This window comes from Ochotona princeps, chromosome 12 (assembly GCF_030435755.1).
Source record: "Ochotona princeps isolate mOchPri1 chromosome 12, mOchPri1.hap1, whole genome shotgun sequence".
In the NCBI taxonomy this organism is placed as follows: Eukaryota; Metazoa; Chordata; class Mammalia; order Lagomorpha; family Ochotonidae; genus Ochotona; species Ochotona princeps.
Genome location: NC_080843.1, coordinates 49,445,630 through 49,471,403, shown reverse-complemented (window position 1 = coordinate 49,471,403; position 25,774 = coordinate 49,445,630). Strand labels below are relative to the sequence as shown.

General features: G+C 41.7%; 1 protein-coding gene across 1 annotated transcript; it reads left to right on the top strand.

Annotated features, from left to right (window-relative positions):
* Positions 1-7,181: 7,181 nt before the first annotated feature.
* Positions 7,182-23,767, top strand: SPRYD7 (SPRY domain containing 7). The gene is made up of 5 exons (XM_004577490.3): positions 7,182-7,488; positions 11,397-11,513; positions 14,171-14,337; positions 18,590-18,692; positions 22,434-23,767. Exons 1-5 carry the CDS (start codon positions 7,383-7,385, stop codon positions 22,529-22,531), a joined length of 591 nt encoding a protein of 196 aa, XP_004577547.1. The 5' UTR covers positions 7,182-7,382; the 3' UTR covers positions 22,532-23,767.
* Positions 23,768-25,774: the final 2,007 nt, after the last annotated feature.

Genomic DNA, 25,774 nt, shown 5'->3' with positions numbered 1-25,774 from the left:
CTGGAAAAGCAGTCAAGGACAGACCAGGACCTTGGGTTCCTATACCCATGTGGGAGACCAAGAGGAAGTTCCTGGCTCCTGGCTTTGGACTGGCTCAGTTCCGGCCATTGCAGCCGCTTGGGAAGTGAACCAACAGATGGAAGTTCTTCCTCTCTGTCTCTCCTCCTCTCTATATATCTGGATTTCCAATAAAAATAAATATTTATTAAAAATGCTACCTTAAAATACTATTACGGGGAGGGTTTGGGGAGGGGTGGGGGGAATCCCAGTGCATATAAAAATGTGTCACATAATGCAATATAATTAATTAAAAAAAGAAAAAATACTATTACGAAAGTTTGATTATAGAAATTTTCAATAATAAAAATAGAATAACAATGAATTCCCAGGTATTCATCACTGAGCTCTTACAATGATCTTAGTTAAAATGCATTTAAGGGGTCAGCATTGTGGCATAAAGGATTAAGCCATCATTTGCAATATTGACATCCTATATGGGTGCCATCCCGTCAAGTTTTAGCTGCTCCACTCTGATCCAGCTGCCAGCTAATATGTCTGGGAAAGCATCAGAGGATGGCCCAAGTGCTTGGGGCCCTGCACCCTCGTGGGAGACCCAGATGAAAATCCTGGATCCTGGATCCTGACTGTAGCCTAGCCCAGCCTAGATTCATTTGGGGAGTGAACCAATGGACAAAATTTCTTTTCTCTGTCTCTTCCTCCCCTCTCTCTGTAACTCTTTTAAATAAGTAAATAAATACTGTCCTAAAATGCATTTAAGATTGATCCCTAGGGGCCTGGCAAAATAGCCTAGCGGCTAAATCCTCACCATGCATCTGCCAGGATCCCACATGTGTGCCAGTTCTAATCCTGGCTGCTCCACTTTCCATCCAGCTCCCTGTTTGTGGTCCGGGAAAGGTGGAGGGTCCCAAAGCCTCAGGACCCTCCACCTGCATGGGAGACACAGAAGTTCCTGGCTTCGATTCAGCTCAGCTCTGGCTGTTGTGGCCATCTGGAGAGTGAACCGGCAGATGCAAGATCTTTCTCTCTGTCTCCCCTTCTCTCTGTATATCTTCCTTCCCAATAAAAATAAATAAATATATCTTTTTTTAAAAAAAAGATAATTCATAGTATACCAATTAATACTCTGCTCCTTTCTATTGCTTTCTTTTGTATGCATTTCCACAGTTTATCCATTCACACCTTGATTGGAATCAATATTCACACATATGTTTTTGTACATAGGTTTACATTTCACATGAGTAAATATTCAATCATTGGATTGCTAGGCTGGTACAACTCAGGGCACAAGGACAAAGTTCCCAACTTACGGTTTGTCCTACAGGGAGAGTGAAGAGTGGAATATACATTCACTTACAGGCCTATTCTATACAAAGATATGTAGATTTCTGGGGACTGCGACTATTGGTGAAATCTGAAATGCAGATTATGAAAAATGTGTACAGATGTTAGAAATACTGGTTACAACTTAACAAATATTTCACCTTACATTCCTTCTTAACATAAGTATCTCAGGGTATTTTTACAATTTCAACAAAATACTTACCATTTTGTCTTGTGGCAGGTATTATCCATGCATAGACACACTTTTTCTGGCCCTTTCGGCATATGTTGAGTGTTTTTTGATGTTATAACTGCAGGTGACTTCTTGCTCCTTCACCCTGCTGCAGACAACAGTAACAGAATCACCTGAATGTTTAAGATGATTTGGAATCTTTTATTTAACTATTTGAACATTTAAGTGTTCTCAAAACTTCACCTCATACAGTAGATTGCGTGATCCAATCTTTTTTTTAACAGATGTATTTCTTTCTATTGGAAAGGCAGATATACAGAGAGGAGGAGAGACCAAGATCTTCCATCTGTCGGTTCACTCCCTAAGTAGCTGCAACGGCCAGAGCCGAGCCAATCTGAAGCCAGGAGCCAGGGACTTCTTCTAGGTCTCCTACATGGTGCAAGGTCCCAAGGCTTTGGGCCGTCCTTGACTGCTTTCCCAGGCCACATGTAGGGAGTTATAAAGGAAGTAGAGCAGCTGAGATAATAACATATAGGATCCTGGCACATGTAAGGCAAGGACTTTAGCCAGTAGGCTACTGTGCTGGGCCCACATGATCCAATCTTCAGCCATGAAAATTTTGTACAAAACAGTTATCATCAGTGTATCAGGCTCCTGGTTTCACAACTCTATTAATAGATCAGGAAGCAGGAAGAAGTCATTGTGATGTAATGGATAAAACTTCAACTGTATTGCCAGCATCTGATATGAACACTGGTTATCAAACCTGGGTGCTCTGTTTCCAATACAGCTCCCTGATAATGGCCTCAGAAAACAGTGGAACACTGCCCAAGTCCTTGGATCCCTGCCAGCCTGGGGGAGCATTAAGGAAGCTCCTGATTTTGATCTGGCCCAGGATTGTGGCCATTTGGAGAGTGAACCAGTGGATGGAAAATCTCTCCTTGTCTCTCCCTGACCCTATCTCTCAAACAAATACATAAATCATTTAAAAAAAAAAAAAAGACAAGGAGGATGCATTCTAGGACTAAGTTCATTTCTCTTACTATTGCCTAGCTTCCTTTTTGTATCAGTATCCCTTTTCTTCATTATTACAACATTTTGAGGACAAAAACCTAAAGCGGAGAAGAATCAGAACTCCCCTAATTTATGACAGCCTGTTTTATTTTTCATATATGAAAAATAGAGATACAGTCTTCTAGGTTGAAAGGTGTTGATAAATCACATTTAAAAAAAATTCCCTCGAGTCTCAGTTTTAGAGAACTATTGGCTTCTTTTTCAACATTAAAAAATAGGCTTTTAAAATGTTTATTTATTAAAGGTTCATTTATTTTCATTGGAAAGGCAGATATACAGAGAGGAGAGACAAAGAGAAAGATCTTCCATCTGCTGGTTTACTCTCCAGATGTCTGCAATGGCCAGGGCTGAGCTGATCCAAAGCCAGGAGCTTCTTCCAGATCTCCTACCCGGGGATGTCCTCTACTGCTTTCCCAGGCCACAAGCAGGAAGCTGGAGAGGAAGTAGAGCACCTGGGATATGAACTAGCACCCATATTGGATCCCAGCACATAAAAGGTGAGGACTTGAGTCACCAAGCTACCACGCCAGACCCAAAATATTTATTTATTTTATTTAAAAGGCAGATGTTATTGAGAGAAGGAGAAACAGAGGTCCCCCATCCATTAGTTCACTTTCCAAATGGTTGCATTGGCCAGAGTTTCCTCTAGGTCTTCCAGGTGGATGCAGGGTCCTAAGGCTTTGGGTCATCCTCTACAACTTTCCCAGGCCATAAGCAGGGAGCTGGACTAAAAGTGAAGTAGCCGGGGCCCAGCACAGTAGCCTAGTGGCTAAAGTACTCAGCTTGCATACCCAGGATCCCAGGATCCCATATGGGCTCCTTGGGCTACTTGGGGAATGAGGCAGCAGATAAATCATTCTCTCTGTCTCTTCTTCTCTTTATAAATCTGATTTTCCAATAAAAGTAAATCAATCTTAAAAAAAAAAAAGCGCAGCAGCCAGGACGTGAACCAGCGCCCTTACAGGATGCCAGAGCCACAGGTGGAGGATTAGCTTGCTATACCACATATTATTCTTAACTCTTTTTTATCTTTTTCAAATTAGTTGAATTTACATTATTTTTTTCCTGCTGAGGCCAGAGCTCTGAATTTTTCAAGCTTCTCCAGTCTGTGTTACCTGTATAAAAGAACCTGAAGTACCAGACAGCCTTTTCTTCAGATAGTCCCTCAAAAAGGCATACTACTGCAGGGCACAGCGGTGAGCCAACGATGGCTGCCTGCTGTAGCAGAGAAGCTCAGGACTTCCAGTCGCTGAATGTAGGCAACCCACTATAATGCAGTGAGTCCAGATTAAACGAGTACAACTGGGTCCAGCGCAGTGACCTAGCAGCTAAAGTCTTTGCCTTGAACATGCCAGGATCCCGTATGAATGCCGGTTCTAATACCTGATGGCGCCACTTCCCATCCAGCTCCCTGCCTGCGGCCTGGGAAAGCAGTGGACAGCCCAAAGCCTTGTGACCCTGTACCCGCTGGGAGACCTGGAAGAAGCTCCTGGCTCCTGGCTTCGGATCGGCACAGCTCTGGCCGTTCCAATCACTTGGGGAGTGAATCACCATATGGAAGATGTTCCTCTCTGTCTCTCCTTCTCTCTGTATATCTGACTTTACAATAAAAATAAAGAAATCTTTAAAAAAAAAAATGAGTACAATTACTGCAAGGAAACCATAAATGTCAACTTGTGAGATAAGGGCATGGAAGGAAATGAAAACAAGGACTTAGAGAGGCAGTTCACCCAGTGGTTAAGAACACAGACCACTGAGCCAGACTGCCAATTTGACTCCAGCTTTCTTCCTCTTGACATCTGACATATTTCTCATCTTTTCTTCACCGCCATCTCCTCAGCTCTAAGTGGAGGGTAGCTTTTCTCTCCTACAGTTGGGACAAGAAAGCTCTGAGAATTCTGCCTGGCAGCGTGGTCAGAACTGCATAAATGCTACCAGGACTCCAGCATAGAATAATAAGGCCCCAGAAACATTTTGGTTTTTAGAAATCTGAAGGTTTCTGCAATATTAATGAATTTTTAAAGATCACTAATGTGGTTTAGATTATTCCAAGAAAACAATGTTTGACTTACTAACTGATGAATGAGTTTTTAAGGAAGAGATTATTTTTCTATGACCCAGTCCATGCTGTGTTCATTCATAGATGTCTAGCTGCACAGAGGCAGTCACTCCTGAGCATGCTGGACCACTCAGCCTGCAACACCTGCTTCACATTACCCACCCACTCCTCAGCTCCTGGCCTGCCACTCATTCTTCATGATTGCTCTTGACTTAGATAAATGACCTTCTAACTATGAAGATGCTTTCCTGTAGCTTTTCTTTGTGTTATTGAAAGCAACAACCTTTAAAGGCTGTCAAACTGTCTCCAACAGCATGATTTTCAAAAAGAATAATTCCTTTGAAACTCATAATGAAATAACAGAATCCCAGCTGTAAGAAAAGCAAAAAAGGGGGCTCGGCAGCCTGGCCTAGTGGCTAAGGTCCTCGCCTTGATCCCATATGGCCGCTGGTTCTAATCCCGGCAGCTCCACTTCCTCTCTATCTCTCCTCCTCTCAGTATATCTGACTTTGTAATAAAAATAAAATAAAACTTAAAAAAAAAAAAAAAAAAAAAAGAAAAGCAAAAAAGGGGCTTGGCAGTGTGGCCTAGTGGCTAAGGTCCTCGCCTTGATCCCATATGGCCGCTGGTTCTAATCCCGGCAGCTCCACTTCCTCTCTATCTCTCCTCCTCTTAGTATATCTGACTTTGTAATAAAAAGAAAAGCAAAAAAGTCTGTGATCTCCTGGACAGCACTCATCTGCCATCCAGGGAAGTGGGCTTAGGGGCTAACTGGGTTGGCTTGCTTCCTCCAGCTGAGCACACTGGACTTATCACAGAGGAAGCAAGGCGCCCTGAGCAAAGGCCCCACAAGTCAGGCAACACCACGGGACTTCCTGCCTGGCTACACAGTAATGGATCCTTCCCAGCTGTCTACTAGTCTGACTTTTCACTGAAGATGTGACCGACCTGAATGGCTTACAGCTGTCACTAAAACTTTGATTACCTATTTACACACACTGCTTTTTAATAGTAGATTGGATCGAAACTTCTACCTAAGAACAAGTAATATGATTGTGCATGAGTTGTGAGCTCATGAGTGTGAGCTGTCCATGGGAGCTCACAATGTTCACTGCAACTTAGAACGACAGACAGTGGACATCGAGCCTAGCGGCTGGGACGGTGGCAGTCAGAGCGATGAGGTTCAAGGTCGGCCTTTTGCTAATGAACGCAGGGAGGCCACAGTGATGGCTCAGGCACTGCCTGCCTGCCATCCACAGGGGACAGCTGGACTGAGCTCAGAGCCACTGCCAGTATTTGGAGAATGAACTGACAGGTGGGGGTTCTCTCGCTTGCTCTTCCATGGGAAAAGGAAATGTATATTAGATATTAAATATAGAGTTAGAACTACAAAATCAGAACATTTCTGTTGGAGTAAACTAGGCCAAGGAGGCATACTGCCAAGTTTTGACTGCTACCTTTTGCATCCTACTCTTTAGAAGCTGCAAAACTTTGTTCATCTAGAATGGAAACAAAAATCAGCCTTAAAACCTTGTGAGAATTCGGTTAAATCTGAGAAAAAGTGCCAGTAAAAAAATGTTGCCTCTTCATCATTCCATTCAAGTCCCCCATGGCAGAAGAGTAAAACACATTCCCATAATAATGGTCAAGGTTTGCAGGAAAGTTAAATTTCAGGTGTAAGGTGTTTTCTAGTAAAGAACTTTATGGGGGCAGGACAGCCAGAACTCACAATCAGCCTGAAACTCAGGTTGGTCACTAATTCTGTGATTGCGAAATCTCAAAGATAAAAAGACGTGAGTTTCCTCAGTAAGGTATTAAAAACATAATTTCTAAAGGCAGCAAAGAAATCCAAGGACCTAAAAAATTTCCCTCGTTCTGTGGATAAAAGCCCCCTGTACACAACATTCGCACTAAGTTCACTAAGAAATCACACGCAGGACCCACTACTTAGGACTTAAGTCGGATTTCCCCGGACCTGATGAGGCCTGACTGGTGAACAGGGGTTTGAGCCCCTGACCATCTCCAGACGCCCAGCGCGCAGGACCTGAACTACAGCCACCAGCGAATCCAGCGGACTCGGCACCTTTTGGGGTTCTCTTTTAACAGCCCTCAGTGCGCCTGGACACACATCCACAAGACAACCAAGAACAGTCATTAAGGCTGCTCTAGGAGCGAGATGTAAGGAAATCTCCTAAGGGTGGTGGGAGCCACGCAGGTTCTCTCCGCACCAAGATTCCACAGCTCTGGGCGCGTGGAGGGAAATTGAGATCATTTTTATTAGCTCCTCCTCCCTCAGATTTACCTGCTTAGGTCAACCCACCCCCTAAAATAACGTCAGGGCGAGGGAAGGGCACAGGTTATAAAATACAACATCCCAAAACCCTACAGCCAAGCTACACTCACCTGTCGGCGTCGGGGGCAGGCGCGAGGCGGTTCAAGGCCGGAAACGACCTGGCACGCAGGCGCACGTACTTCAAGGCCCTCCGGCGCAAGCCACGCCCATGTCACGCCCAGGCCCCTCCCGCCTCCCAACCCAGAGCTGCTGCCGATTCCCCACCGCCCGCCTCTTCGCCGCCTGCGCTGCGCCCTCCCGGCCTGAGGTGTCGCTGTAGCGACGGGCTGTCACCTGGGGCGTCGGGTCGTGGGTGGCGGGAGGAGCCGAGCGCAGGGGGTGCGGTGTCGCCGCGCTGTCAGGGCGGCGGAGGTCCCTGCGAGATGGCTTCCTCGGTGTGGTGTTGCCTGCGCTGCTGCAGAGACGGCGGGACCGGCCACATCCCTCTAAAGGAGATGCCGGCCGTGCAGCTGGACACGCAGCACATGGGTAAGGACCTGTCTTCCGCACACCCAACGGCCCGCGGGGGGCCGAGGAGGCAGTGCGGGGTCCGCCAGAGCACACGCTACGCTGTCCGCCGTCCCGGCTCGCTTCTCCGGCCGCCTGGCGTCTCGCGGGCCGCTGCGACGCCGCGACTACCGCCTGGGCCCGACTGCGCGTCGGTCCGGGGCTGCGCCTGTCATCGGGAGTGGGTGTGTTGATCTCGGCGCCTGGCCCGGGAGCCTGTCTCTCCGGAGCTGCCCACGACGTGAGGTGTCCCCCGCCTGAGGAGCCTCGCTGCAGTCCGAGACCTGCACCTGCTCAGATGGCTTTGAAAGTCCCTGCCTGCTCTTTCGACCCTGACGCTCCGTGGTTTCGCTTTGCCCCCTCTCCCCTCCCCCGTTTATAGGATTTATTATTACTATTACTGTTGTTTTGTTGCTGTTGTTATTATTACTATTATTGGAAGTGGTATCCCTTTTCCCATCCCAAAGCCCAAACGAGGCGGGCTGCAGCAGTCTGTCGTCGGACGTCTTGTCAGAACAGGCTGCTTCAGCTAAAACATCCACCTTAGTCACTGTCAGAGGTGCTGTAATTTCATCACATTGGCCTCCTCCCAACAGGTCAGGCAGTTGCAAAAGAAAGCAGCGCTTTGCTGCTCTGTATCTATGTTGTTTTTTCCCCCTTATTTCAATTCCAATTTGCCCCGTAACTTCTCACCTTTACCATTCGTCCAGTTCCTCCACCTTAGTGTAGTTCTCTTTAGACTTTAACCCTAGCATTCCAAGTTGTTAGAGTGTGACACTTGAAGGAGAGATTTCCCAACAAAATTATTTCGCGCAGTGTCTCTTTTTGTGCGGCATTTTCTTCTAAACAGACTTGTGTACTTTTGATGTTTCGCACAAGACAGTGTCTAAAGCTGCAATGCAAATAACAGACAAGTACCAGACTTATAAATCAGGAAACAGCCTATTATATTTTTATATTTCCATAATACTAAACAGGATCATTGATAATACTTTGTATTTGAGTATTTATAGTGCTTTCCATTCTCAGGATTTCTAAATAGAGTACAGAACTTAAGTACATAAATAATCTTGAATCGTCATTAAGAGATAGAAAACCTTTCTATTTCATTGGTTTGTTCAAATGACGCGATCCTTCCCGAGTGTCTGTGGGGTGGCAGGCATTGTGTCAAGGGCTAGGAAGACAGGGACCAGTTCCCGTCCCTGAGACCAGCCGGAGCTCCTCTTCCAGTCACTGCCACCAGAGTCTTGAATTCCTGCAGTCGGCTGGTTGGAGCCTCTCCTTTCTCTGCTACACATGTGCCCATTGGACTTAGACCAAAGGCCTTCCTTTCTCCAAACTTGATTTGAGAACCCTGAATCAAGTGAAAGAGAAGAGAGAGTTGCTCCCTGATCATCTGAGGAGGCAGCAGAAGATGGCCTGAGGCCTTGGGACCCCTGGGACCCCTGTGGGGGTCCCTGATGGAGTTCCTGGCTCCTGGCTTTGGCCTGGCCCAACCCTGCCTAGCACAGTCATTTGGGGGAGTGAACCAGTGAATGGAAGATCTCTGTATCTCCCTCTCTCTGCCTTTCAAATAAATAAAATTTTAAAAAAAGACATGCTTTGGAGAGAATGATATTGAAGTAAAGAAATGGCCATTTCTGTAGTTCCAGCTCATTAGCAGACTCTGACATTAAGGGTCTTCTCATATTTTCATTATCACCTTACAGCAACATCCAAGAGACTATGCTATCTACTATGCATGGTTGTTATTAGAAGGTTCTAGTATGTGTGGGGACCACAGAAGAGTGCTACTTAAGGGGGAAGTGCCTGCCGTTTCCAGGAAAATTAGATCTTTAAAATGCAGAAGGGGATACCATTTATTTGTGCAATTCTGGGAAATGTGCTTCATCGGGGATGCTTTCTGTTGTAAGAAGTAATAACTACAACCCAGAATTGTTTATAGAATCTATGGATTCCTGTAACCAAGGTGTAGAAAGGCAGGACTGGCATCAGGAAGGACCCTGCGCTGCCAAGGACTCGGTTTCTTCTCATCTGCTTCCCTTGCTTCTGTCATTTATGCGTGAGGACTGGCTTCCATGGGTCTCCAGCAGCTCCCTGGGTGGTAGGCGTCCTCAGGCCCAGCAAGGAGTGGGTGTGTTTATCCTGTTGTTTTCTGCACAAGAAGTCTTGTGCAGAGGAAGACCTTCTGTCCATTGATTCACTCCCTAAGAGGCCACAATGGAAAGAGCTGTGCCAATCCGAAGCCAGGAGCCAGAAGCCTCCTCCGAGTCTCCCACATGCGTGAAGGGTCCCAAGGCTTTGGGCCGTCCTTGACTGTTTTCCCAGGGCACAGGCAGCAAGCTGGATGGGAAGCGGGCTGCTGGGATTAAAACTAGTGTTCACATGGGATTCCGGCGTGTTCAAGGCGAGGATGTTAGCCACTAGGCTACCACACTGGGCCCAAAACAAACATTTTGAACAAGAACCTTATCAATAGTTTGCATCTTGTCGCTCCACGTATGTGTAGTAGGTTTGTAATGGACAGCTTCCTCTTTGGTGGCAAGGACCATGGAGGGCCTGGCATTTAGAAGATGCTCAACAAGGAATGAACGCAGGGAGGCTCAAGTCTCTGACTATGTTGCATTTCTTTTTTGTATTGGTACAAAATAATTCTTTGTTTAATAGGAATTCAACCTTCTGTTACTTCAACCTGATTTTGTTTAATCCCCTCTGGAGGAGTCCCATACCGTTTTAATATCCAGACCTGTTCAATTTCTATACATAATTTCCAGCAAAGTGATAATAATTCACCATAGCCTTGGCATGAGATATATTTTCATACTAGAATTATGTTGGGCCTGGTGTGGTAGTCTAGTAGCTAAAGTCCTTGTCTTGCATGCGCTGGAATCCCATATGGGTACCAGTTCTAATGCCAGCGACCCCACTTCCCATCCAGCTCCCAGTTTGTGGCCTGGGAAGGCAGTAGTGGACGGCTCAAAGCCTTGGGACCCTGCACTCACATGGGAGACCAGGAAGAGTTTCCCAGCTCCTGGCTTCAGATCAGCGCAGCTCTGGCCATTGCAGCCACTTGGGGAATGAATCAACAGACAAAAGATCTTCCTCTCTGTCTGTCCTCCTATCCTTCTCTCTGTATATCTGACTTTCCAGTAAAAATATAAAAAACAAATCTTTAAAGAAAAAGGAATTACGTTTCATCTGTTTATGTTCTCTGGTACACATGCTTTCATAAGGCATGACTTGTAAATTATAGGTATTGAAGATCATTTGAGTTAAAACTAGTTTTTTTACATTAGTTAATTGAGTTAAACCCTGATTCACTTATTTTCAATGTGATCGACAGCAGCTATCCTAAACAACATGTTAATATCGTAAAATGAACAGTTTTCAGTGTTACCTGTTTCATAGGTTGGTGTCCCTTTCCATCTTACGAAGTCTTACTGCAGTTCCTACTTGTCCAAAGCACTGGCATAGTACCTTGTACACAGGAGATACTCAGCTGGTCTCAGTAGATTAGGTTAACTCATTTGGGTAGAATTAGAAATTTTACCAGTTTACTAAGATTTCTTGCAAGTATTTATTTTGATTTAAACTGAGAGATTTATGAAATCGTCGCACTCATTAGCTAAAAGTTAAACATACCGAGTTTTAAATATTCAGTATAATTTGAAGGTGTTATAGGCTATTTGAAATTACCTAAACAAGATTTGTAGCTACAAGTATAAATGTTAGAAAAAAGGTAAATTATGTGTTAAAATCATTTATCAGTATTTTTGTATTTCAAAATACGTACAAACATCCCTATTAGTAGATAAAGATTTAGAAGTGAACAAACTGATTATGTGATATGAAGATATGAAAGTTAACACAGCATCTGCATTTTTGTTTAGGAACAGATGTTGTCATTGTGAAAAATGGAAGAAGAATATGCGGAACAGGAGGCTGTTTGGCCAGTGCCCCTTTACATCAAAACAAAAGCTACTTCGAGTTCAAAATCCAGTCTACAGGTTGGTATTATAGTATTTTGATATTAAAAGTCTTAATTGTTCCAGATATTAATAGTAATTTTCAAAATATATATCAAAATATTCAGGTGAAAATGTGAAATCACCAAATTCATATTCAAAACCTAAGTGTTGCATTTACTTTTTTGATATCCTGTTTAAATAGTTATCTCATCTTTAAAATGAGAATTAAGGAGCTGCCCTTTTCGCCGTGTAATGGTCTATGTATAAAAGTGTTTTTAGAACAGGCAGCAGCACAGTTAGCGGGGCCTAGATACACCATTGTATTTGGCATATATTAGACCCTTGCTGTTTTAACACAAAATGAGCCTTTTAATCTTTTCTCTCTGAATTCTTACTAAGATCATCTGATGCAGTGTTTTCTGAAGCAATCATTAGATTTAGAAATCTGAAATGTGTACTTTTAAAAAATATTGTATGAAGTTTTTTGAGTTGTATAGCATTTTTGGTGATTATTTTAAGTCGTAGTAGTATTAAAATGGAATTTTGCTTATGTGGGGTATGTGTGTGTATGTATATGTATATGTTTTGTCAAATCAGAAAACCTCTACCAAAAATGCTGCATACTTTGGCTACAAAGTAGGGAAACTAGGTTGGAGTAAGTCCTGCTCCTATTTAAGAGATTTGAATGAGAGAAAGCACATCTCTGGAGTTTGTTTTCTAAATGAGTTTTAGATACTGGTTTTCTTAAGTGTACAAAACAAGTCTGAGTCTGTTCTTTCCATTCCATCCTAAGTTGGTTCACTAGCTGCAAAATATACCCAGTTACTAGAATCTTCTCAAGTTTGTCATACTTATTTCTTAAGAGAAGCAGATATTTTCTTGAACCTTAAATCGCATGAAAACTTTTATATGGATTTCCTGTAAAAGAGACTACCCTAGATGATATCCCTATAATAAATGATTGCTGGAGTTTGTAGCATTGGTCTTACAGCAAAAACTTGAGGTGATGGTGCCCAGTTCTGTAAGAGGAAGGGGTCTGGATGACCCTGTCTGCAAAGTACTGTCCTCTGGAAACAATATTAGACCTCCTATCACTGCCCTGCCCCCCCTTGGTAGACTAAATCCTGTGGCTGAGCTATTTAGGTGGCCACAGAGGTCCAGTCTGAACACACAACTTTCTAATTATCTCAATCCAGAAAAAAATAACACTGACAGTAGTCTTCAAATTTTCTTCTACTTTTAGCATTCTTCCTAGTTTTGATTAAAAAAACAGAAAAGGAAACAATTTGAAATAAAAATCCAGTGCTCTGTGCTTTCCATTTGGCTGATAGAAAGCTTGCTTCAAAAGTCAGAAGAAATGGTTTTAAAATGACCAACTTAAGATGCTGAGCAAGAAAACAAGCTGACACGTCCTTGTTCATCTTCTTTGCGTATTGCTGATGGCATCTATTACCTGTCACTTACTGTAGAAACACTGAGAACAGCTGGCCCCTTGGCAGAGTAAAGCTTGAGAGAGAACTCTAGGCCATTGAAATTCTGTGTGTGACTCTGAAAAATCTTTTCTGAAAAATAATTGGAATAGCTAGATTTTTTTTTAATGTTTGCTATGTGCTTTACTCATCCTTCCCTCTTTTTTGAGTTTTTACCTGCTTACCCTGTTCCAAATACTTCACTTGAATTGTCTCTAGTATCCTTTTGTGACTCCCTGACATGTGTGCCGTAGAATCCACACTTCACCGATAAGGAAACAGAATAGGGCCCGGCAGCGTGGCCTAGCGGCTAAAGTCCTCGCCTTGAACGCCCCGGGATCCCATATGGGCGCCGGTTCTAATCCTGGCGGCTCCACTTCCCATCCAGCTCCCTGCTTGTGGCCTGGGAAAGCAGTTGATGACGGCCCAATGCTTGGGACCCTGCACCTGCGTGGGAGACCCGGAAGAGGTTCCTGGTTCCCAGCTTTGGATCGGCACGCACCGGCCCATTGCGGCTCACTTGGGGAGTGAATCATCGGACGGAAGATCTTCTTCTCTGTCTCTCCTGCTCTGTGTATATCTGACTGTAATAAAATAAATAAATCTTTAAAAAAAAAAAAAAGAAACAGAATAACTTAATTGCCCAAGATGATCTGGAGCTAAGTCAGAATTAAACTTGGGCGGTACAGCTCCAATATGGCACAACCTTCTTATCTTCTCTTTTTTTTTAAAGATTTATTTATTTTATTACAGTCAGATATACAGAGAGGAGGAGAGACAGAGAGGAAGATCTTCCATCCTATGATTCACTCCCCAAGTGAATGCAACAGCCGGTGCTGCGCTAATCTGAAGCAAAGAGGCAGGAACTTCTTTCCGGGTCTCCCACTCGTGTGCAGGGTCCCAAGGTTTTGGGCCGTCCTCCACTGACTTCCCAGGCCACAAGCAGGGAGCTGGATGGGAAGTGGAGCTGCTGGGATTAGAACCGGCGCCCCTGTGGGATCCCAGTGTGTTCAAGACGAGGACTTCAACCGTTATGCTATCATGCCGGGACTGCAACCTTCTTATCTTCTAAACTACACTATATGTGAAAAGAATATAGTATAATTTGCAAGCTACTTTTAGATTGAAAAAAATACATAAACAGAAAACAGTGTAGTAATAACATGGCAGATCCTTAAAAAACAGTTTGTAGATTTGGGGAGCATTTAAACTATTATGTTTTTTCAGGAATCTGGGGTGTTGGTGTTGCAACTCAGAAAGTTAACTTGAATCAGATCCCTCTGGGCCGGGATACACACAGCCTGGTCATGAGAAATGATGGAGCCCTGTACCACAACAACGAAGAAAAGAACAGGCTACCTGCAAATAGCCTCCCGCAGGAGGGGGACGTGGTGGTGAGTGTCCTGGTGGACCACATCTCCACCATCACTTACTAAACTCCATTGCTTGCAGCATATGTACTCCTGTTGGGACTTTGAATTCCAAAGCACACTGTGATACTGACTCCAGATTCTTTGCCTTGCAATGGAAATTGACAGGAGGCCCACACAACAACCCGGATAAGTTTAATCGGGCCTTATGCTTGTGCAGAAAGGAGACAGCATATCCAGGAGAGGTTCTACCATCCTAAATGAACTGAAATAACCGGGCAGGGCGCTTTCTAGGCTCATCACAGGACATTTCTGTCTGCTCCCAGCTGTGTGTTCTGGCTTGTCCCTTCCATGGTGGCATCTCAGTTAGCACCTGACCCAATGTTTTGTGCAACAGCTTTCTATTTGTTGGGTTTGGACAAACCACATGCCAAAGGTGGCCATGCGGCTCACCACCACCACCCCAAGAATGACACGTACATGGGTGGTGTTGGGCTGCTGCAGGCATGCACCCAGGCCGTTGGTAGCGGAAGTCTGTTGTGTTTGAGTGCTAAAATGTGGATGCTTCTTGCTCCTGGTGGATTTGGAGCTGGATGTATGTCTGGCTGGGGCAAGCTTGGCTTTAGGAGTCTTGTTTTTCTCCAGTCTCAAGTGCACCTAATGGGGAGGTGTGTGCATTCCTTGGAGAGAGCGCCTGACGCAGAGGTTGCTTCCCCGCCCAATTGCCCTCATTTTAGAACTGCCTCCAGCCAGCAGGAGTAATGGCAGGCTGGCCACTAGTGAGCATTTCTGGCTTCTCTCATGTTCCAGAAGCCATGACTTTGAAAGTTAAGATTGTGCTGACTTTTGTCTCAGAAAGCAGTACAGATTTGTGAAGCCAGGCCTCTCAGAGAAAATTTTCACTTCTTTTATCCCTGTATTGAATTGTTACAAAACTGTTACAGAATGACAACGTTTTTATCACAAAGTGTTGATCTTAAACATTAATCTAATTAAACTTCCTTTACTGATAGAATTCTTAAAACAGCTAAATTACAAATCCTTAAGCTTGATTGTAGGAAAGTATGTATGTTTGTTTTTAAGAAAACAGGAAAACAGAGGATAGTAGCAAGTACATATTATTTAAGAATTCTAGTCATATTCCCAGTGGAATATAGTTAATACATTTACCAAAGTCATTTTGTTGCACACATAACCTAAAGATGTCTTTCTGACTTTACCAGACACTTTCTATTATATTGTATTATCCACAGATCAGGTTATTAGCTATTGATTGAAAGCATGGTGTCAAAGTCTCCATTAGCCCCAGTGCCCTTGAGCACAGAACTGGGAATCTGGTGTCAAGTTGAAGGAAATCTGTAAAAAAGAAAGGGAGAACTTCTCATAATAAAATGACCCAGTTACGGTCAGCACAGAGTCTCAACAGGCTAATTTGCCTGCTAGCACTGGCATTCCATATGGGTACCAGTTCTAGTCTTTGCTATTCCGTTTTGATCCAGCCCCCTTTAATGGCCTGGGAAAGCAGCAGAGGATGGCTGAAGTCCTTGGTCCCCTTCACACTGGTCCTGCTCCAGTTGTTGCTGCCATTTGGGGAGTGAACCATTGGAGGGACATCTCTCTCTGTGTCTCTCCTGTCTATAAATCTGCCTCTCAAAATAAGAATAAGTAAATCTTAAAATAAAATCTTGAAATAACACAGGCAAGGTAAATCGAGGTTGTTAAAGTCACAATGTCTTAGCAAAAAAAATGAAGAAAGGTGTGAAAATTAAGACTGTTAATTATGGTTGATCTTTTCTACAGTTTAAAAAAGTAGGAAGAATAGTTTTTAGTTGTTGAAAGCATGCCCCCTCCTAAATTGACAGGAGAGGATATGGAGATTGAGGGCATAAGATCTGCTTTTCTCTGTTCTGTATTCCTAGATCATTGCCAGATGTGCATTAAATGGAACATAATTTTCAAATAGTTTTTGAAAGAAAAATTTGAAGTCAATATGGTGCTGTCAACCTGTTTGTACTGAAAGATGAAATTCAATTGTAAGAAAGGGTAATGGTAGCAGATGGTGTTCTTTGTTAGTGTATGTTTCTTGCCTTCCTCTCTGATCCCATTCACTGAGAAGGCTGTGACTACAAACTGGCAGGTTGGAGAATGCCATTTTTAGTCTGTCAGCATTGATAAGCTGGTCTTTGAATTTTCATGTCCGTTCTGATAAGAGAACGAAGATGTATGAAATATCTACAGAGTTGAGAGGAAATAAAACATGACCACATTAGCTTTACCATCCTACTTTCAAACTCTTGCACACGCGTTTTGCCTCATTTTTGACAGTGGCGTGGGAAAAGCAGAGTGGGTTGGCAAACAGGAAAACCATCCTCATGTATTTTGTGGTGTCACATGGCAGAATCATGTGATTCCTAGGCCATAGAAAAGGACATGTTAGGTTAGAAAACACTTGTTCTAACATCCTTCCTCACTTCCCTCTTTGGTGTTGGGATTTTGCCCTCAAGCTGGAGGTTCTGGCTCCCTCCCTCCCTCGCACCCACTCTCTGCTGCTGCCCTGGGTGGGGAAGTCAGCTGATCTGGACTACTGGAATTCCTGTGGTTCCACACAGAGTGTCAGTTTTTGTATGCAATTACTTCCTTTTTTGTTTTTCAATAAAAATGTGTCTTCATTTAAAAAGTTAATCCCATGCATCAGTTTAGCTTTGTTATACTTGAATACATAAGCTAAAGTGAAACAAAAGCCAGCTGTATACTATTTTATCTCTCTACGTGTTCCTCAATGTTAATAAGCAATGTTGTTGATTAACATTAATGCATAACCAGTTAGTCTAACCGTGGCTGCACTATGGTTTGAGGAGACTTTCTACTGCACTGGCCACACTGACTTCCCCAGGCCTTTGCTGTGCTGAGGAGGGAGTGCGTTCTACAGGAGCCATGAGACCTTTCTCCCTCCACAAAGCTTTGAAGTTGATGGACTTTATCCACATTCAGAAACACTGAGGTCCTAGAAGTCCTTTATATCACTGTCAGTGATGATTTCACTTATTGGAAGATCTCTGCTATCTATCCTGATTCTTTAAAAATATATATGTTTTCTTAAATTAAAGACAGAGTTATATAGAGAGGGGAAAAAACATAGCAAGTTCTTCCATCTGTTGGTTCACTCCCCACAAGGCCACAACTACTGGGGCTAGGCCAGGCAGCGGCCAAAAGCCTGAAACTCCATCCCAGTCTGCCACAGAGCACCATAGGCTCATGGATTTGGGTCACCTTTGGCTGTTCTCCACAAGTGGAGCAGCCCAGACTCAAACTGGCACTCATATGGGATGCCAGTGTCTCAGGCGAGGGCTGTAGCGTAGGCACTTTTTGCTGTCTAGCAAGAAAAAGATCTTATTTTGTCACCTGTAACTATTGTATGAGGTTTTGGGTATCTAAGAGCAAGTATTCTGAAGCCACACTGCATGGGTTTAAATCTAAGCTGTGCCACTTCTACTGTGCAGCCTTAGTTAAATTATGTGACCTTTGTGCGCCTTAGCTGCCCCATCTGTAAACTGGAAATAATAACAGCTGTCTTGTGAAGCTTCAGTGAGGAAATACAAATGAAGTGCTTGATACATGATATAGATTGTTTTCCTGCACCCTAATTAGTACTATCACTAATTGTGATTTTTCTTTTGCTATAAAAATTTATGGTAATTTTTAAATTTCATTGTGATTTTTAAACTCTTTGAGCTATTGTTTTTCTACTTTTAAATCCATACCAGTGATCAATGCTATATTTTCCTTACTTACAAAGAGGTACCCAAAAAAGTCTGATTTCTTGTTGGCAATGTGCTTTATAAAGATGTTCTTCACCATATGAAAACAGACATAAGTAGCAAGCTTTGGTGGTGAAAGCTTTATTTTTTCCTCTGAAGGTGAGCTTTTATAGAGAAAAGCAGTGCTGCGTGAGCTCTAATGGTCTCTCTGTTTATGATATATAGTGCCTATAACATCTTAATATTCACAATATAAAATAAGATTATCCAAATATAGTATGATGATTTAAACCATCATCTTTGTTTTCATGTGGACTCTTGAGATTTTACTTGACTTCTTCCTCACTACTAATTTTTTATGCAGTTCAGCTAGAATTCACTAAATTATAAACCCTTAGTGAAATCTATTACAAACACCAAGCTAACTTTTTAATTCCATGCTTCCTAATCAGTGTCTTCTAACTTATTAGGTTGTTATTGAATATTTATAATGTTATCATCTTTTGTTTCATTCATAGGGTATTACATATGACCATGTAGAGTTAAATGTATATTTGAATGGAAAAAACATGCATTGTCCAGCATCAGGTATACGAGGGACAGTATATCCAGTTGTTTATGGTAAGCTAAAACATTTCTGTTACATTAGCTGGATGCTAACTTTTGTTTTACATTTGTACTAATTTTATAACTGACATAAGTCTGGAAAAGTTGTTAATAAGGTCCTTTTTATACTCAGTAGTATGTTTCAGTTCTTCTTTGCAGGATTCAGAATGGCTTTTATTTCTCACATACTGAACAAATGTTGCAAAATATAGTGATTACACAATATACAATAGCCCCATCCCCCTTATCATGTGGCCTTATATTCTAGAAAATGGCAGAAAGCTTTATTGAAGTTACAAAGCTTCTTTTGGTCACTTATAAGGAAAGACTGAAGACCAAGAGATTTAATTGCAAATATGTGGAAATTAGGGATGGGAATTTATGGAGAGGCTAGTGCACCGTCAGGTACCCAGCACTCAGCTTGGAACACTTACTAACTTGAACCGTTGGGTTTCACCTCCTGCAGGCTCCTATTCTTCACCTTGCTGCTTGGATTATTATAAGGAGATTGCCACACACTGTATCACTTTGTTTCTGAATATTTTATGCATATCTCTAAAACAAATACTGTCCCTCTCACTTTAAAAGTAAATAACCTCAGTGCCTTTAGCACTCTCTTCTGCTTCAGTTTTCGTGTTAGCAGCTTTAAGCCCACAGCTGTATGCTGTTCTATGGCATTAGTGAGTTTTCGTTTTCTCATCTAGTTACTTTATGAAAACAGAATTCTGTGATAATAAAATCTAGTTTTTAATTTTTCTCATGACTATTAGTGATGACAGATTGGGTGTCAAAAAAGGATTGAATAATAAGTATAAATAATAAATAAAATGTAACATACACTTATGATTTAAATTTCATCTAAGTTTTCAGTAGGCTTCCTTCTTCCTAAACATTACCTCTCATTTTGGTTTTTCTTTTTTACCTTTTGTATCTTTGCATGTAAAAGTACATTTTAAAACTCACTTTAAATTCATCTTATTGCATATTGGAGAAGCCCAAAAGCAATTTTTTTAGTTTACTTTAAAAAATGGAAATGTAGCTTGTTCTTGAAATGACTTCTGGTAAAATAGCTGGATAATGACTGAATTATGCAAGTGAATATAACAAATGGCATTACATTGCTTTTTTTAAAATTAGGTATTACTTTTACCGTAGGAAAATATGGGAAGTGAATGATAGTAAAATGCATCTGTAGTTTCATAAGCTGAAAGGGACAAATCAGTCTGGGTAAACCAACTATTTTCATAGGCCAATATTATAAAAAACAAATACCTTACCCTTTGTCTTCCATCCTTTCTGTAATTCTAGAAGAATCTACTCATTCACTGTGTCTGATCTTAAACTCAGAGTGTAGAGAGAAAAAACTGCAGGACACTGGCGATGTGCCAGGATAACCTCTAGCTTCCAACCTAATCTAAGCTCTCAGTAGTTTCTGGTGATTCTTTTCCTTCTCTGTGCATTCTAGACATTCACTGGGCTGCTTGAATTTCCTACTTACTCACCACAAATGCTCTTGCCTTCTACTTTAATAATAGTAATAACAGTAATAAAAACCAGACTATCAATCGTGAATTCTACATTTTTTTCCCTTTCCTTCCGAAGTGGTCTGGGATTGACTCCAGTGTTGCCTTAATTCCTCCCCGTATCTAAGGAAGCTGCCTTTCACATTTAAAGTACTCTGCAGTCTAGATTCCATTTTCATTTAATTTTTTCAAAAGATTTCTTGCTTTTGGAAGTGACAGCTACAGAGAGAGATCTTTCATATATGCCGATTCATTCCCCAGATGGCCACGGTGGCCAGTGCTGGACCAGGCTGACGCCAGGAGCTTCTTCCACATCTTCCATATGAGTGGCAAGGGCTGAAACACTTGAGTCATTCATTCTCCACTGCTTTTCCCAGCCTGTTTGCAGGGGGTTGGAGCAGAAGTAAAACAGCCTGAACTGGAACCAGCGCCCGGATGAGAATGCCGGTGTCACAGGAGGCAGTTTACCTGCAATGCCACAACACCGGCCCCCTGTGATTTAGATTTCTAACTCCATCTCTAGGGCCTTGGCTTTGTCAGTTATTCCATCTGTTTCTTTTGTAAACATCCCAAGTTTTTCCCATCTTAAAACCCTCCCCTGACATTGTAGCCCTGTATTTACCCTTCCCAGTTTGGCCATGTCTCTTGGAAAATAGTCTCAGCCCAGTGCCTTTATTGTCACTGCTCATTCACAAACACGGTTTGGCTGCCATTACCACGTCTTCATTGAAACACTCTTGTTACACATCACTGGAGACTCCAGAGATCTCAGATCTACTTCTTAACTAATTTTTCCTGTGTTTATTCGAAATAAAAATACTAATGTACATTAAACATTAACAAGTAGCTGTAAAGTGGACAGCCACATTATCATCACTTAGGTCAAGAAACAGAACCCGTTCAGTAGCCCAGACCGCCACCTCTGCCATAGCTGCATTCCTTCCCCATGGGATAATCACTATTTGACATTAGTGCCATTGTTTACTTATTTGCATTATGGTGGTATTTGTTTTGTTTTGCCATCACTATGGTCAAAATAAAGAACTCATTTTCTAGAGTTTCCTTCTGCCCCGCAATAATCTTTACTACTTGCCTCTGTCTAACCCAGCCCCCCACAAGCAACCACTCATCCGCTTTCTGCCACTATGTGGCTTGCATTGTCTAAAGTATTATAGAAACAGGATTGTACAGGGCATACTTTTCAAAATGTGTTTGGTGTGGCTTCTTAACACTTAGTGTTATTATGTCAGATGTATCCATGTTGTAACAAGCATCAGTAACTCACTCATTCCTACTGAATACAGTTCATCAAGTGGACATGTTACAATCTGTTTACCTGTTTATTGGTTGCTGCATTAGGGTTGTTTCTAGTTTGAGCCATTACAAATAAAGGTGCTAGGAACATTCATGCAGAAGTCCTTGTTATGGGCTTATACATTCGTTTCCCCTCAGTAAATGCTGGTGAATAACATGAACAAGGGTTTAAGTTTAGGTCACAATAGTGCACCAATGTCCATTTCTTAACTGGCAGCTTGTACCCTTGATTGCATGTGATGGCAACCCCCGGGCAAAGCAGACAGAGTATCCTGGACTCCCTCTAGTGTTTTTGCAACCTCCTATGGAACAATAATTTTTTTCAAAATAAAATATTTTTAAAGTAACACATATACATTGTATTTTTAAAGTAATACATATATATTGTATATACATATACATAAGTTGTATAAAATCGAGAAAATGTAGGTGAACAAAATCAAAGTAAACTAAATGATCTGTATTCATATCATTGAAAGCAAGGATGAGGAATATCTGGCCCTCAGGCTGTCAAAGGCCTGGACAATCACTTAGCTTGACCCTCTTGCCATTAGCCAGAGAAACCACAAGCAGGATTCAAAATTAAATAAATCTGTAGCAGGCTAATTTTTGGGTTGATAACTTTGGATGGTCCATGAATGATATTAGAAATAGCCACATGGCCCTTGGCAGAAATAATTATATCTGACCTAGAGATACTTATTAATAATATTTTGATGTGTATTCCCTGCAGTGTTTTAGATAGATTTTTGGCTTTTGTTGTGACTATTTCAGGTAACCTGGAGAGCCGAAGTATTTATCCTTTTTTTTTTCTATTATTAGTATGATATTGTGAAAATAGTTTATTTCATAGTTTGTATTTATTTAAAAGAAGGTATAGACTGATAATTTGCCTTGTTTCTCTTTTCCTATCATTTAGTTGATGACAGCGCAATTCTGGATTGCCAGTTCAGTGAATTTTATCATACTCCGCCACCTGGTTTTGAAAAAATATTATTTGAACAGCAAATCTTCTGAGTGTATTGTTCTTTCAAGGTTGTCTTCTGCACTGTTAAAAGTGTTTACCATTTAATAAAGCTTTACCTGACCTATAGATAAAAATATATTCTTAAATGTAGGCTTGTTACTGCTTTCTAAAGAACCAGTGTATTCAGTATTCCACCTAGAAGTTGTGATTTAAAATACTTATGTTTTGTGATGTGGAAATCAGCATTTGGGACAGTTTATTTAATTCTTATTTAAATATATATAACCATGGGTTTGATTAACAGTATTACATGGTATTATGTATATAGATATTTAAAAGGGAATCTTTCTTACAGAAAATATGTTTTGATAGAAGTATAGAGTTGGGTGGGGGGGGTTGTCATTCTAAAATTCAGATCTCTCTTAATTATTCGAAGTGCACAGTTCAACAAATGTGTATCTTAGTGTCCTTTTCCCACAAAAGCATAACAAAATGGACGGAAATTTGTGTCATTGGCAACTTCATTTTTGTTCTGTTTACTGCACAATGTGTAACTTTTCCCAAGACTCAAGTTTCTTATTTTGCTGTGTAATGTCATTGCTTTTGATTGACTTTGTGAGAGGTGATACACCTTTAATATCGTCAGAGCATTTTCCTGTAGACCATCGTGCTGTGTTGCTCCCATACCAAAGTGAGTAGCAGTCGATTAGCAATGGAATGTACACCTGCAGACATTCCAGAATAGTTACGATGCTTTAAACTTAGAGTACACTTTTAAGGACTTTTATTTAAATGTGTATTTTCTGCAAGGAATAATAAGATAACAATAACTAAGGACTATCAATAATGTATTAAATACATTCTTGATGTTTTGTGTACCTCTACTAGATTTACTTGCTCCTTGATGATTTTAGCATTCAGAGGTAAGTGGGTCCTCCCTGGGCCTCAGAGCCATTGCCCAGATGCTAACCTGGATCACTGAGCACATGTGTAAGTACAGTTTTTCTCTTCCAAAGAGCACGCCAAAGACAGTCTTTTCAGTCCTTTGGTCAGCATGAAGACTACAGTTTGTTGTGCTAGAAAGTGGATGTGACAGTTGGAAGGAGCTCTGAATTGTGGTCTTTCTGCTGAAATCTCAGGTGAACTCTTCAGTCGCTGCGAGCCGCAGGTCCCCCACTCAGAACAGGGATAATCCTATTGCCTTGCCAAGATTCTGTAAGAGTTAAGTATTGTATGTGAAACACCTTCACCATCCCAGACACTGAATAAATGTCATGTTCCTGTGCTCTGAAGGAGTGGTTTTCATACTGTGACGCAGGCCAGCAGTTTTACCAACACCTGGGGACTTGCTAGAAGGGGACCCTCTTGGGCTCTCCCCCAGGCCCAGGGAATCAGAAAACACCCTGGGGAGAATGGGAGTCTTGCACAAGCCCTTCAGCAGCATGTGATCCACACTGCAATTTAAGAACCTCCACTTGGAAGATGCTTCTTGAAGGATCTGCTACCATAAATGTTCGAGGAATGTGATGGGCTCTTTTTGATTCCTGGGCTAGATCCTGGACAACGCTTCTGTATTGTTTATTTTGTAAACCAAAACATGACCATATGCTTTAAAAACATCAGTGTACGGGGATAACTTATTTCAGATATAGCAATTTTTACCTCAAGATACACAGAACTCAACTAGCTATTACATGTGCATTTTCACCTGTCATAGTTATACAAAAAAATACATGCTTGGGAAAGAAAATTAAATGACTGCTATTTGCTGTTTTATGTTATCTACCTCTCAGTCATTTTTTTAAGGCAATCTTTGTTTTTATAAAACAATGTCATTGTCCTTGCTGCTGCTACTCCTGCAGAGGAGGCACAGTGCTAACGTGGCTAGGAGGTGATGAAATTGCTCATAAAGAGGTTACACTGAGCAGATCCTTCTTCCATGGCCTGTCGCTTTGGTGTCATGAGAAAGGCCTCCTTCCCAGTACTTTACCATGCTCCTCAGAAGTGGCCAAGTCATCAAAACCAAGGAAAGCCAGAAACACCACTGCACTCCAGAGGACAGTGTCCTGGAGGGATCCCGGAGTAGAAAGAGGACTGACTGTAGGTGACCAGAAAGGCAACCTGAAGAAACCATGTGTTCTGGTTAAAAATGTGTCACTATATTCACTTATTCTGAAATGTATGTCATACTTAGTATAAGATGTTAATGTAATAACAAGAGACACTGAGAGAAATTGTGGAAAACTCTATTGTACTTTAATTTTTATGCAATTCCAAAATGTTCTAAACAGTAAAGTCAATTTCTAAAAAATAGCTTGAGCCAGGAGGATTTTTAAAGTAAAATTTCTCACCATGATATTAGCATAGTATATAGCCATACCTTAAATATTTAATAACTAAATACAGATGTAAACAGGACAGGGAATTTCTTTTTGTTTGTTTGTTTGTTTAAGATTTATTTGTTTGAAACAGTTGGCACTTCCATCTGCTATTTCATTCTCCAAATGACCACAATGACCAGGGCCGGGCCAAGCCAAAGCCAGCAGCCAGGCGCTTCTTCTGGGCCTCCCACGTAGGCATAGTGGCGGCCCAAAGACTTAAACCATCTTCTGCTGCTTTCCCAGGGAGCTGAATTGGAAGTGGAGTAGTCATGACTTCAACCAGCACCTGTATAGCATGCAGACATTACTGGTGGCAGCTTAATCCCTTAGGCCGCAGCACCAGCCCCCAAGGAGCATTCTTAAATTTTAAATGTTAAATTTTTAACATTGTCCACTATTTTGATTTTGTATATTGCAAAAGCCTATTTGTCCCTACCAGAAGAGCTTTTTGCACTCAGACTGAAAATCAGTCACTTATTTTCCATGTTAATTCAGTGCAGCACTAAATATCTAAAGCAAAACATTATGAATAACCAGTTTACATATTTAAAAATGAGGAAAAGAGAATTTGGGTTTTAGCTGCCTATGCCTCCTCAGTCAGGATTGGAATCTGTTTTCAACTTGGATTATAAACTATTGTGAATTAATAGTGGTACCAAACTATAATTTGATTTAAGGCTTTCCTAAGACATTAATAAAAAGAGACTAATGTCTGATATTTTTGCCCCATCTCCTTTCACTTTGTGTTTATTTGTGAATGTTAATTTTAGGTACAACCCAGGATAGTTGGAAACATGAGTGAAATCTTAGATGTGGTAAGAATATGTTAAATCAATAACTGCTTTTAGATAATGTAAAAATAAGGAGACGAGGAAAAACGCATCTGTAATCCAAACTGCAGATTTTCTTCTA

What these genes read in the sequence shown, in the direction of transcription:
- SPRYD7 (XM_004577490.3), top strand. Translation starts at nt 7,383, where the DNA reads ATGGCTTCCTCGGTGTGGTGTTGCCTGCGCTGCTGCAGAGACGGCGGG. An exon ending in GTTCAAAATCCAGTCTACAG is followed by an intron (nt 11,514 to 14,170) that starts GTTGGTATTATA and finishes ATGTTTTTTCAG; the next exon opens with GAATCTGGGGTGTTGGTGTT. An exon ending in AGTATATCCAGTTGTTTATG is followed by an intron (nt 18,693 to 22,433) that starts GTAAGCTAAAAC and finishes CCTATCATTTAG; the next exon opens with TTGATGACAGCGCAATTCTG.